The sequence below is a fragment of the Phalaenopsis equestris genome, unplaced genomic scaffold (assembly GCF_001263595.1).
Source record: "Phalaenopsis equestris unplaced genomic scaffold, ASM126359v1 Scaffold000107, whole genome shotgun sequence".
Lineage (NCBI taxonomy): Eukaryota > Viridiplantae > Streptophyta > Magnoliopsida > Asparagales > Orchidaceae > Phalaenopsis > Phalaenopsis equestris.
In genome coordinates this window covers 3493145-3505149 of record NW_018164549.1, presented here as the reverse complement: position 1 = coordinate 3505149, position 12005 = coordinate 3493145, and the positions used below count along the sequence as shown (strand labels likewise).

At 32.6% G+C, this 12005-nt stretch overlaps 1 protein-coding gene across 1 annotated transcript; it reads right to left on the bottom strand.

Moving 5' to 3' along the window:
- Window positions 1-2753: 2753 nt before the first annotated feature.
- On the bottom strand, window positions 2754-7660 carry LOC110020787 (probable WRKY transcription factor 14). Its single transcript, XM_020719012.1, has 3 exons — window positions 6994-7660; window positions 6404-6544; window positions 2754-3732 (listed from the first exon to the last, which is right to left on the bottom strand). Exons 1-3 carry the CDS (start codon window positions 7395-7397, stop codon window positions 3138-3140), a joined length of 1140 nt encoding a protein of 379 aa, XP_020574671.1. The 5' UTR covers window positions 7398-7660; the 3' UTR covers window positions 2754-3137.
- Window positions 7661-12005: the final 4345 nt, after the last annotated feature.

Genomic DNA, 12005 nt, shown 5'->3' with positions numbered 1-12005 from the left:
TATATATATATATATGTCGAACACGAACGAACAATATTATTCGTTTTCAGCTCGTTAGCTTAGCGAACGAGCCAAACACGAGCTTCTTAACGAGCCAAACACGAGCTATTCACGAACAAGGAGCCTTTTTGACAGCCCTACCCATCAATAATGCTGATGATGTTGCCAGGAATTAACATGAGCAGCCTTGCTAGATAATTGAACTTTGATGTACAGCATTCAAACTTTAACATTATTTGATTTGTCTGTTTCATGATTAGAAGTTTCCGAGAAATGAAAATGTTGACTTTTCATTTAATTTATAATTGTATCAATCTTATTTAATTGTAGATCTTTGGAAGCATACTTTGCAAGAATTTCTTAAATGTTTCTCTAGAATGCTCTCCTCTTCCTGCTCAATATGCTTCTACTTGCATTTATTGTCTTCTTATTCAATGTTGCTGATCATCTTCTGAAAATTTATGGACTTTAACTTCATTCTGTTAAGATTGAAGTCTAAAGGCGTGCCGTTTGTGGAGGTGGCTGCTCAGGAGCTTGGGTGTGAATTTCTGAAATTATTAGATCTGTTGGTAAAATGCACTAACTGGCAACCGAATCTCCTTCATCACCACCATAGATCTATAAGTTTTTTTTTTTGTGGTTATTTCTTCCCATCTTATTTTATATAGAAAAGTTATAAATTAATTGTCTTATGTTCGTTTGGGCCAGCTTGTACGTTTCAGGATAAGCAGTTTATACTGAAACGCTGCCCGCGGGTCGACCGCGGGAATCAACCCACGGCTTGCGTTTGGTGTAAAAATGGAGCCGCGTTTTCAGATAAACAGACAAAATGTGTGATCCAAACAGTACCTCAGCGTTTTTAGAAAAGCACCCGCTCTTATAAGCTGCCCCAAATGGGCCCTTAGTCATAATAAAAATTATAAATATGTAATAATGCTCTTATGCATGCATTAGAGCTACATACATACATATGTATGTGTTATTCTTTTTAGTTTGTATGGCAGCACTTGCATTACTTTCTCTACGGAAAGAACTTCTACTTCATAAAGCACGGTTCACATTAATCGTAAATGAAACGAAAAGACCAATTATTACTTTGCCGATAGTGAAGTAAAGTGACCTAATAAAAAATGCTAAGCAGTTGCTAAATTTTACATATTTTAATGACATGTATATATCATGTACATGAATGAAAAACAGGGGTGCATGTCTAATGTCTACTCTTGGAAGAACGAAGAACAATTGTGTGTGATGCATATATATGCAGAGGACGATCCAGATGCGACTAAAAAAGAAAATTTTCGTACTCATTTTAACTCTTGGAAGAAATATTGTGTGCGATACACGTATATGCGGACGACAGTCCAAATGCGCCTAAAAAGAAAACTTCATACAATTTTTATTCTTAGAAGAAATGTTACTTGCGGTGCACATACACATATATATATACATCTGGGCTCTATATATATATGTGCACCGCACGTATATAATGGTCATTTAAACTAATTTGATAAATTTATTTCGATCATATTGATGGCAGAATCATTTTTTCTGTTCTAAAATGGCTGTTTTTATCTGTAACATTACTATATAAGAAAAAAAATGAACATATCCATTTTTTAACCATGCACTCCATTATGTAATTCTATGTTGAATCTGCTTACTATAAGAGCCTAAATGGGAACAAGTTGACACTTTGCAAAGTGGTACGAGGAAAAGGTCGCTTGTCATAGTCACAAGGTTCTATTTTTATATTAAATGTGCTTGAATTCACCAAAGTGGTAAATATTCCAAGGTTTACAGAAGCCCAATCACTCGATATAATTGATATGTCAGATGGATAAGAAATAGTTTTAAATATGTCATTTAAATTTATAATTTTAGAGATATGTTTACTTCCAATGAACCACATAGATCTGTTACGTAAGTTTTTGCAGACACATATCTTAATTGTTGCAATTTTTTATTGCGTGTTAGAAGAACAATGAAATGACAATAACGTGCATGGTTATGGTTTTAGCATTTTCCAATGATTTTTTCTGCGAAATTTTTACGACAAATGTCGGCAGAGTTTTTTTCACCTGCTTTTTGTTTAGGGCAGCTGCAGCTTATTGAATAATCTGCTGATAAGCTAGGTGCAGTGACTATTACAAATTTTTATGTTTTTGAAGAAGTCAGACCGCTGTCAGAAAGCTGTCACCGCACCTACGTAGGTGCGGTGTGAAAACGCTATTTTCAGCGTTTTCAAAATTCAGTTTACCCAAACAGTTTAGATGCGTTTTCAAAATGCAACCGCACCAAATAAATATGTCGCACGTGCGCAGTTTTATGTAGTGATTAAAATATTTTATAATTACACTTTGTTGTATAATATTTGTAATATATATAATTCTAAATCATCATGGTTAAGATGTTGGCTTGATATCGTATTCAGAACGCTATTTCCTTTGAAAAAAATGTTTAAATAATAACATTAATTATTCCATGTCAAATAGATGGAGAAAAAATTTGAGTTTCTGCACATGAATTTTTAATTTACTTGTTCAAAATTGACATTCAAGACCTGCACAAGCGACAAATTAACCACTACATTACCAAAAATATCTGCATAAAATTCTTATGGTTGCAATATTAAAGGAATATTATAAATCAGCAACAAATAATAAAAAAAAGTCGAACCTAATTAGCTTCTGTTCAACAGATTATTTTTAATCAGCTTATCAGCAGATTATTCAATAAGCTACAACTGCCCCCAAACAGACCTTAAATGGCGAAGATCTGCACTTTTTTTATAAGAGTTTCCAGCTATAAAGAGCTACTCCTATAAAAAAAACCCTAAAATTTAAACCCTAAATCTTGCACAACATATAACATATTGTGTTACGCCACTTTCTGATGCTCCTCAAATGTCTTTCCTTATAGCTCATTAGTTATTATAACATCATCTTCATTACTATGATGATGAAATGGTACTCCACAATACTCTTCTAACATACACAACAAACTATTTGGAAAAATATATCAATTTTATCGATATAAGTAGCATTGTTTGAAAATATATATGCAAAAGGTTTATAGACAGACCTTAAACAAATCTATAACCTTACATAAAAAAAGGTGTTTGTTCCAAGGTCTTGTTATAAACCTCTCTTGCTTTCTCCAAACATGTTTCCTTCTCCCCAATCAAGCATATTGAAAGGATCCACTGCCTTATTGTTATTGTTGTTATTCCTCTCCTCATCTAATTTATATCCCATGAATCCCTTAGGGAAGATAAGGTTCATTGGATCAGGATCAAGCTCCTCCAAGTCTGCGAAAAAGTTGTCGGGCTGATTCAAATTTGACATCATGTGTTCATTGAAGCTCTCATCGAACACGCTGTTGAAATCATGGTGATCTTGGTGGTCAATCAATGTTTTTTCCATTTCATCGTGTGCTTCTTCTTTTACTTGTAATGGTGCGTTTGAGCTCGAACACTCTTTGGGTTCTTCCTTGATGGTTGTATATTGCTTATGGTTGTTGTGATGAGGAGAGTTTTTGGAGGTTGAAGAAGAATTATTGGTTTTTGAAGGCTGAGATCTTGTGGATCCAGCTAGAGCATTTCTTTGAGTTGGCCATGGATGGTTGTGCTCTGAGGTGTAGGTGATGACCAACATGTTTGGATCTGTTCGGCTTCTTTCCACTTGTTTCCTCGCCGAGCATCCTTTTGAGCTACTACATCTGTAATACCCTCTGAAAAAATATTGCGAATAAGAATCAAAATAAATTAACATATAGCTTTGATGTGTCATCAAGAAATTTTTATCATACAAATCTTTATATATTTTGAGCAAGAAAAATTTCATATTTAAGTTCAAGATCAAGCCCCAACTTTAATAAGGTATAGTCAAATTAGCGACTTAGCAAGATGAAACTAATGATGCTAAAAATAGTCCAATATGAGTTCAAATGAGCCTAAATGTAATAGTTATTAAGGTATTGTAAAAAATTTTAGTGCATCAATTAGAAGGTTAAATAATATTAAAATTTGGCATGCTTCTAATCAAATTGAGTAGCTCGATTTGTAGGTGATGACCAGTATGTTCGGATTTGTTTGATTTCTTTCCACTTCTTTCTTAGTGAGTATCCTTTTGAGCTACTACATCTGTAATACCCCTCTGAAATATTATTGCAAATGAGTATCGAAATAAATAAGCATATAGATTTGATATATCATAAAAAAAAAGTTTATCATCAGACATAAATCTCGATTCATCTTGAGCAAGAAAAATTTTACATTTGAATTCAAAATCATTCCCCAACTTCAATAAGTTATATTCAAATTGAGCGAATTGACAAGATGAACCTAATAATGCTAAAAGTGGTCCAATCTAAGTTCAAATAAGCCTAAAATTTAGCATTATTTAAGGCATTGTCGAAGATTTTTGGTGCATCAATTAGCAGGTTAAACAAAAATAAAATTGGCATTCTTATAATCAAATCAAGCGGCTCGACAAGAAAAATTCAATGAATCAAAGATCATTTAATTCTGAGATTATTAAGAAACTTAATTATTAAAAAAATATCCTGTGATCAAAAGAATAGAGACGATCCGATATAGTATTTCAAGATACTAATGAACTTTATCAAAACATCTCTCTAAAAAAATTATGAATAGAATCTCATTCTTTACTTGAGAGGATGAAGAAAGAGAAGAAAATAGTGAGCTGACAGCTGAAGCATTCTTCTGAAGAGAAGCGGGTATATGACAACCAGTTGTTATCAGCCACCACCAACAATTTACTGAGCCTGCTACGACAGTTATATCCATCAACTAAAGTTCATGTAGCCAACTACGATCGTTATAGCCACCGACTAAATTTTTTTTAGCTCAATTACGAATGTTATAATAAAATTATTATTATAAAGTAGTGATTGACAGTTTTTTGTAATCACATTGTACTTTCAAATTTCTAGTAGATTATTTTGACATGGCCGGGCGTCATGATTTTTTTCCCTTTTCAGACAGGGTTTTACAAGTAAAAAATATGAGTGTCTCTAACAACTTTATCGCTGTGCTCTCGAAAGTTTTACTAAGTAAATAAACGAGTGCTTTGTTGCTAAGAATTTTCTACTACTCAAGCTTACTTAATTATAAAAAAAAAGAACTATATTTTTTCATTTGATTCATTTTTTTTTTTAATTTCAAAGTTTTCAGCCTTCTTTATTAATCATTTTATTTTATTTCAACAGTACATGAAACTCAACGAGCATTGCATCAAACATTGTTTAACCATGAACAAAGATCTTTACCCTCGCTCAATCTAACACACACATCATCTTTCTCTAGGTTGTATGACAGAGGCAGCTTGTAGAATCTGCTTAATTTCATGGCTTAATACCACTAATTTTACTCTTAAATTGCCATTAAATAAAAGAGAAGAAACAAAAACTCATTGGCTAGGAATATTCGTGGACTGGATGGTGTCTATCAACATGTTTTAAGCCGACCATATCCTCTTAAATTGCGCTCTCATTATACTAAACATGCATTATAAAAAATTTATTGAAATAATAGTAGTTATCATCTACATTATTAAGGCTTATCATACTCAAATAGTAAGCGAGAAACCTTCTTTTTTAATTAAATTTTTATTATGTTTAAAATTCCTAACAATTGCAGCATGATAATTAGTTTATTGGCAACATGTAGCCCTACATGCGAATATAAGAAACATCAGTTCTAAACTAAATATGTACAAACGTTTGGGGCCTACCAAACACTTCAGCCTTCTGTCTATCTATAAAAAAAAAATGGTGTTCGTTAGGTTTAGCAAAGGCTACTTAAAGATTTTCACAAACCATGCATTTGAGTTCCGTGTTCTAAGCAGAAGATTGGCAGCCGAATTTACTCAGTAGATCTTAATTAAAAAAAACGAAGCTTTTGTTGGCCAAGACCTCCTGAATGTGAACCACGTAAATTTGTATGTTCCGCTATGTCTTCTATTTTCATTTTACGAATTTTCTCGACCTGCTTTTAGCTTTCCTCGTCGATCGTTCTATATACCACAACACTTCATGGCATACTTCAAAGTCTCATTAATTAGTTAATATCTTCAACACTAGAGAGAGAGAGAAGAGAGAGCATATAGTTGATCGATAATTAAAGTCGGGAAGAGAGAGAGAGAGAGAGAGAGAGAGAGAGAGAGATGTTCCCTCTTCATTAGATTCCATCTCTATTCTTATCTAATAAACTTTAGCAGTCATGTGCCTCCACCCTAATTATATGGCATCCTAATCATATAAACTACACATAGAGTCGAAGAAACTAATAAAAATTAAAATTTTTCAGTTCTCTCGGCAAGAAAGATATGAGCTGCCAAAAAAAAAAAAAAGTATTTGATTAAAAAAGATGAATAATTACCTAGGGTATGGAGATCCTTTGATTGGTTTCTGTCCATATTTCCTCCAAGCCCATAGATCAGAAGGAACAACCTCTCCACTTGGCCTACCACTTGCAGCTGCTGGAGCTGGGATGCAAACCACCTTCTTTGCTTGACTTTTCCTGCAATTACATTTCAACTCAGCAAATTTTTATTTCCCACCCCCCCAAACAAACAAGAAATTATAAAGATCCCCGAATTTTTCATATTTCTACCATGAATGGTTGCAGATCTTGTATATGAATAGAAGTTCAGCAAAAGTTGCCTTCTTTCCTAATCTCTGTATCAGCTATAATTTGTGACCCATATATGAAAATAAGTAATAGTTTTTCATCACATGATAAGCTCCATCAAAATCCACTTCCAAAGCAATTTCACCACATATTTTCTACTTTCTAACCAAATCACTTCAATCCATACTTCAAACGTTTCAATTCAAATAAAAAGCAAAATCAGAAATTCAATTCCATCCTATTGAGTTACTCAAAAAATAGGATTTCATACCATACAGTGCAAATCCTACCAAATTAAGATAAGACTAATAACAAAATAGCTACTTGCTTTGTCCCACCTTCTCTTAGTCCCTGCAGCCATTAATCTCGTCGATGAGATCTCCGCTGCACCACCACCACCTCCACCTCCTCCACCGACCGATAAAACCGACGGAGCTCCGATCGCCGGCGACCCCTTTCCTTTCCCCAGAGAAATTTGAGGCATCCTTGAGAACAAACTTCCACTTGCACTGTTCTCTGACGAATCGAAGAAGCTCGTTTCATGGAGTAGTGGGCCGGCTCCAAGTACTCTGTCATCTAACCGCTGGAATTCGGGAGCTTGCTCGTGCAGAAACTGCCAGCGGTTAGCGGCGGCGGATGAATCGTTGGTTGGATGTGTTGGGTTCATGAGGCTGTGGCTTCGGATGATGTCGGTGAGGTCTCCTTGGCTGTTCTCCATCCTTTGGTAGAAGTAGTCGCACATGATCTTGCTTAATCAGTACTGATATGATCAGAGTAAGAAAGTATGGGCTTTGTTTAGAACATCTCTTCTTCTCGGTTTTAGGTTATGGAATTGAAGTATTTGCTCTTCTTCTTTTGCTGCCTTTCTGATCTCTGCAACCATGGAAAGAAGAAGGTTTTAAGAGAGAAGCTGAGCAAGGTTTGAGAGCGAGGAGAGAGAGAGAGAAAGATAGGGGTTTTTTATATACATGACGCTGACTTTTTTATACCATGTGGACTTAAAATGCAACAATGGGGAAGAGAAGGGGAGGAGGGATGGAATTCATTGATTGGAGAAATATTTGCGTACACGCCAAGGTAAGCTACAAGCAGGGTATTGGAGGTTATATCTGCGTTATATTCTTGTAACCTCCTTGTAACCTACCTTTAATCAGTAAGTTTCACACTTATATTTTCATATATTTGTAAGTTACTATTTAATTTATGTTGTAGAAATGTTTTAATTTTTTAATTTGATCTTTCATGCTTAAAAAAATAGGAAAATTTGCATATCTTATATTTAAAATTTTCATATTTATATTTATAATGTTTTGGTGTTATAAATTTATGTGCAATTGTTGAAAAATACATAATAATGAAATTTTTAAAGGTATGTTAAAGATTTAAGTGGCATGTACCAAAATATATGTAAATATATAAAAATTGTGGGGTATTTATGTAAATGCAGTTATTATTGTTCAATATGAATTTCAGAGCATATTAAATAAAATAAAGTACTAGCCACATGCATTGAGTTATATTTAACTAAATATTTCTGAGGGTATTGAGTTTAAGAAATGCTTCCCCAACCCATTTGGCCAAAATACATCGAAAGTTGATGCTTTTGCCCATTCAATTTATTTTTGTGGGTTGTGTATTATTATATGCATATAAAAAGTACAAATATTAAAGAACACACAAGACAAATATGGATTTTTATGAATTGGGATCACTTAATTTGAATATATACTTTTTTTTTTTTAATTAATTTAGACGAAATTTGATTTGTGTAGTATTTCTCCCTGAGCCTTCGTATACAAGAATAAAATAATTTTTAAGTTATTTTATAAGGTTTTTTATTTTATAAATTAAAATTTTAAAAGTGTATAATTTAAGATTGATCGATGGGCGGAACCGTCGATCAGCACCTTTGCGCTAACCCTTGCTAGGTTTAGGGGCCGATGCAGCGTGCAAATAATTCGAGTACCACACCCTACACTCGAGGGGAAACTTAAGACCTTCAAAGAGGCTGTTATACCAACAGACCACGGAACACACAGATGCATATATATATTAAAAGAAATCACCAAAGGTTATTATACGAGCCTCCAGTCACTTTTAATATGCCTAACAATTCTAGTACCACCTCCTTAAGGCTCATGTTGTTAGAGTGTCAGACGGGATTCAAATCCTCGACCTGAGGGGTCATCCACATATATATATATATATATAGTATGGATGTATACATACACAAACAATCATGCATTTGCTTCACATGTTCTTCATAGTAAGCTTTTTAGTAGGGAGGATCAGGGTTCAAACTCCACAACCTGAAAGTAATTATTTTATTTTCAACAAATTTACTATATATCAGAGCATTTTCAGAATAAGTTGTGATCAATTTTTTGACTCAATTTTCATTCCATAGTTTATATAGGGGGAGAATAAATTCATGGAGCATCAAAAGGGTAATAACAAATGACCGGTCAGTGTGCACTTACCCACGACATAATGGTTTTAAGTATAGTTTGTCATCGTGAGGCCCGGGATTTGAAATGCACATATTGCTTTTTAGGCTCAACTTTTTTGAAAAAGTAAAATGATTTTAGTTAAATTTATTAAATATATTTTTTAGCAAATTCAATTTTTATGTTACAGACTCGATTTTATTATATCTAAGATACTAATAATTGAAACAAATATTTTCAATAATAATAAATTTATTCATAAAATTGTTATGGTATTTTTAATCAACCCAATAAGCTATTTCTTTTATATCTTTTAACATAAAATATTTCTTACAAATAAAATTAGAATATATTATATCCTTCTAATATCAATTAAATAACTCACTCAAGGAATTATAAGAAATTAAAGTTATCTTTATCTTTAATATATATATATATATATTTCATAATAATATAGAACAAATTATAAAACAAATTAAACCATATTTAACCAAGTATTTTATGACACAATTAAGAGCTAAGTATATTCATTAATATGAGGGATAAGGAAGTATGCTTCCAGACTCTTCAATTTTCCAGACACAGCCATTATTCTTAGAATAAGTTATCCCACAAGGTTTAATTACTCTAAAGTGGGCACATGGCTGATTATAAATTTGAACTGGACGTGGGAGTCAATAGAATTCCTTCGCATCATATGTTGGCAGATCTTGAACCCTACAAAATTATCTTAGAACCGAGGAGTATTTAATTGAAGGCAAGGCCTTGTGGTGTAAATGGAAGAACATGAACAGATTTTATATGAATAGATTTTGTTCATTGAGCGTATTAGTTTGCTTGGACCCCGACACCTAACATGTATTTTTTTGGTAGTGGAGGTTTTGTTTAGGGCAACTTCTTTTGTCTCTTACTCTCCATGGAGATGTTTAAGAGAACAAAAACCTTTTAAAATCCTATTTTTTTAGTTTTTTTTTTTTTTTTTTCTGAAAATGGGAGTAGAAGATAGGAGCTGTACATCCATATTTCTCGGCGATGATGATGGTGTTTTTTATTCCAGTTTTCTGGTGTTACAGCTTTGTTTAGGTTTATATATATAGTGAAAAACGATCGGCTATAAAGTGAAAAATTGGATTGAGAAAAATCGTAAAATAAAACACAATGGAAACACACAGATTTTATGTGGTTCGGCAGACTGCCTACGTCCACGGAGCTGGAGATGATTTTATTAGCTTGAGGAATTACACCCATCGATCACTTCAACGATTACAAGAAAAAACAATCTCTCTCACTCTCTCTTCTCTCTTCTCTCCTTCTCTCTCTCTCTACCCGAGATCTTCAAACTGAAGCATGCCAGAAGAAGTGTCTCGAAAGCTACCAATGCCGAAGAGAGATGTCTGGGAAACCAAATCTCGAGAGAGATTACAATGGGAGCTAGCATATCTATTTATTAATTTTATCATGTCATTAGGCTCATTAAGAAATTAATCAAATAATTAATGAAACACATTAAATATTTCTTTTTCTCTACTGCAGCAAATCATAGAAGTAATTAACAACAATCAATTTTGAGTGTCAAATCAAATTTGTTGCCAAACATGAGAAAAGAAAATGTCAATTTGAGCAGTAAACTGATTTTCATATATATATATATATATATATAATTTGGCCTAAGTGCATTTTTCATGAAAATAAATGAGATTTGTGGCTTCATAAAAATTTTGATAAGAGTATCTACAAAGTGCCCAACACATTCTATATAGTGTTACTAAGCTAAATATATAACCCAACTACATCTCAAGAACAATAAGAATCTTATTTCACATATTAGCAACCTATTTCAAGGAGTTAGGTGTTAGATGAGATTTTTTTTAAAAACAAACTTATTATATTCTTATTTAGTTAAGTTGGCCACAAGATCAAATGTTTATTCATGCCTCACAATAATTATTTTGTATGTCTAAACTCTTGGTGCCAATTTAATGTAATAAATTAAATCAACAACCCCTCTCAATTTTCTCATGTTTGTAAATTCTTAGACGTTAATCCTCCATTGCATGTAACTAATGATTCTGTAAAAGTTATCTGCTCTTAGGAATAATCCACCAAACTTTTTTTATTAACACAAAAAAATATCTATCTAAATTATGAAAGTGTGAGCAAATATTTTACTGTATTTGTGTACAAAGCATTGCATATTGAGATTTTTCATGAAGATTAGGAGTTAGTTGCAAGATTTTGTTCTCTTACAAAAATATTCAAGTCAGATATCTTTTTCTTATCTTATGATCCACCTATTTGAAAAAATGTTTGATATTATTATTTATTAAAACTCTACATATAAGTGCTCTTACAATGATTCTCTTTAGATCATTTGCTACTAGATTATTGGTGGAGGTAGATGCAGCTTATCAATTTTCTTTCTCAAATTGAATTAGCTTTAAGTAATACTATTTTAATCAAAAAATGATAATTTAGAAAAAAAAAAATAATCAATGTCAAATATTTGGGTATAAGAAGTTTTTCATAGTCATATTATAAATTACCTAAAGAGTAATGTTCTAATTTAAAAGAAGCCATCATCAAAACTACTAGATCCTTCCTAAAGTAGTCATTTTTATGTATGACTTTTTTTAGGCTTTCTCCAAGTTAGCTAGCTCCTCTAAATATATAACTATTTGCATAGCAAAATCAAAATGGCCATAGTGACAGTGATACCCAAGAGATATCTAATCAACTTCTTACAATAGCCGATGAGTTCTCCAATGTTCCAATGATAACAATTTTTTTGGGCTGTTCTTCTCTCTACATCTTTCCCATTCAAGATAAATCACAACAGATTATCACTGATAATAAATCATTTTCAAGAAATCTTCTCATTATACATCTAAAGTGCTCAAGAAAAT

Excerpts from the sequence above, each read along its gene's own strand:
- LOC110020787 (XM_020719012.1), bottom strand. The coding sequence starts at position 7,397 with ATGTGCGACTACTTCTACCAAAGGATGGAGAACAGCCAAGGAGACCTC. Across the intron at positions 6,545-6,993 it reads GCTGCAGGGACTAAGAGAAG|GAAAAGTCAAGCAAAGAAGG; the intron begins GTGGGACAAAGC and ends ATGTAATTGCAG. Across the intron at positions 3,733-6,403 it reads AAAGGATCTCCATACCCTAG|AGGGTATTACAGATGTAGTA; the intron begins GTAATTATTCAT and ends ATATTTTTTCAG.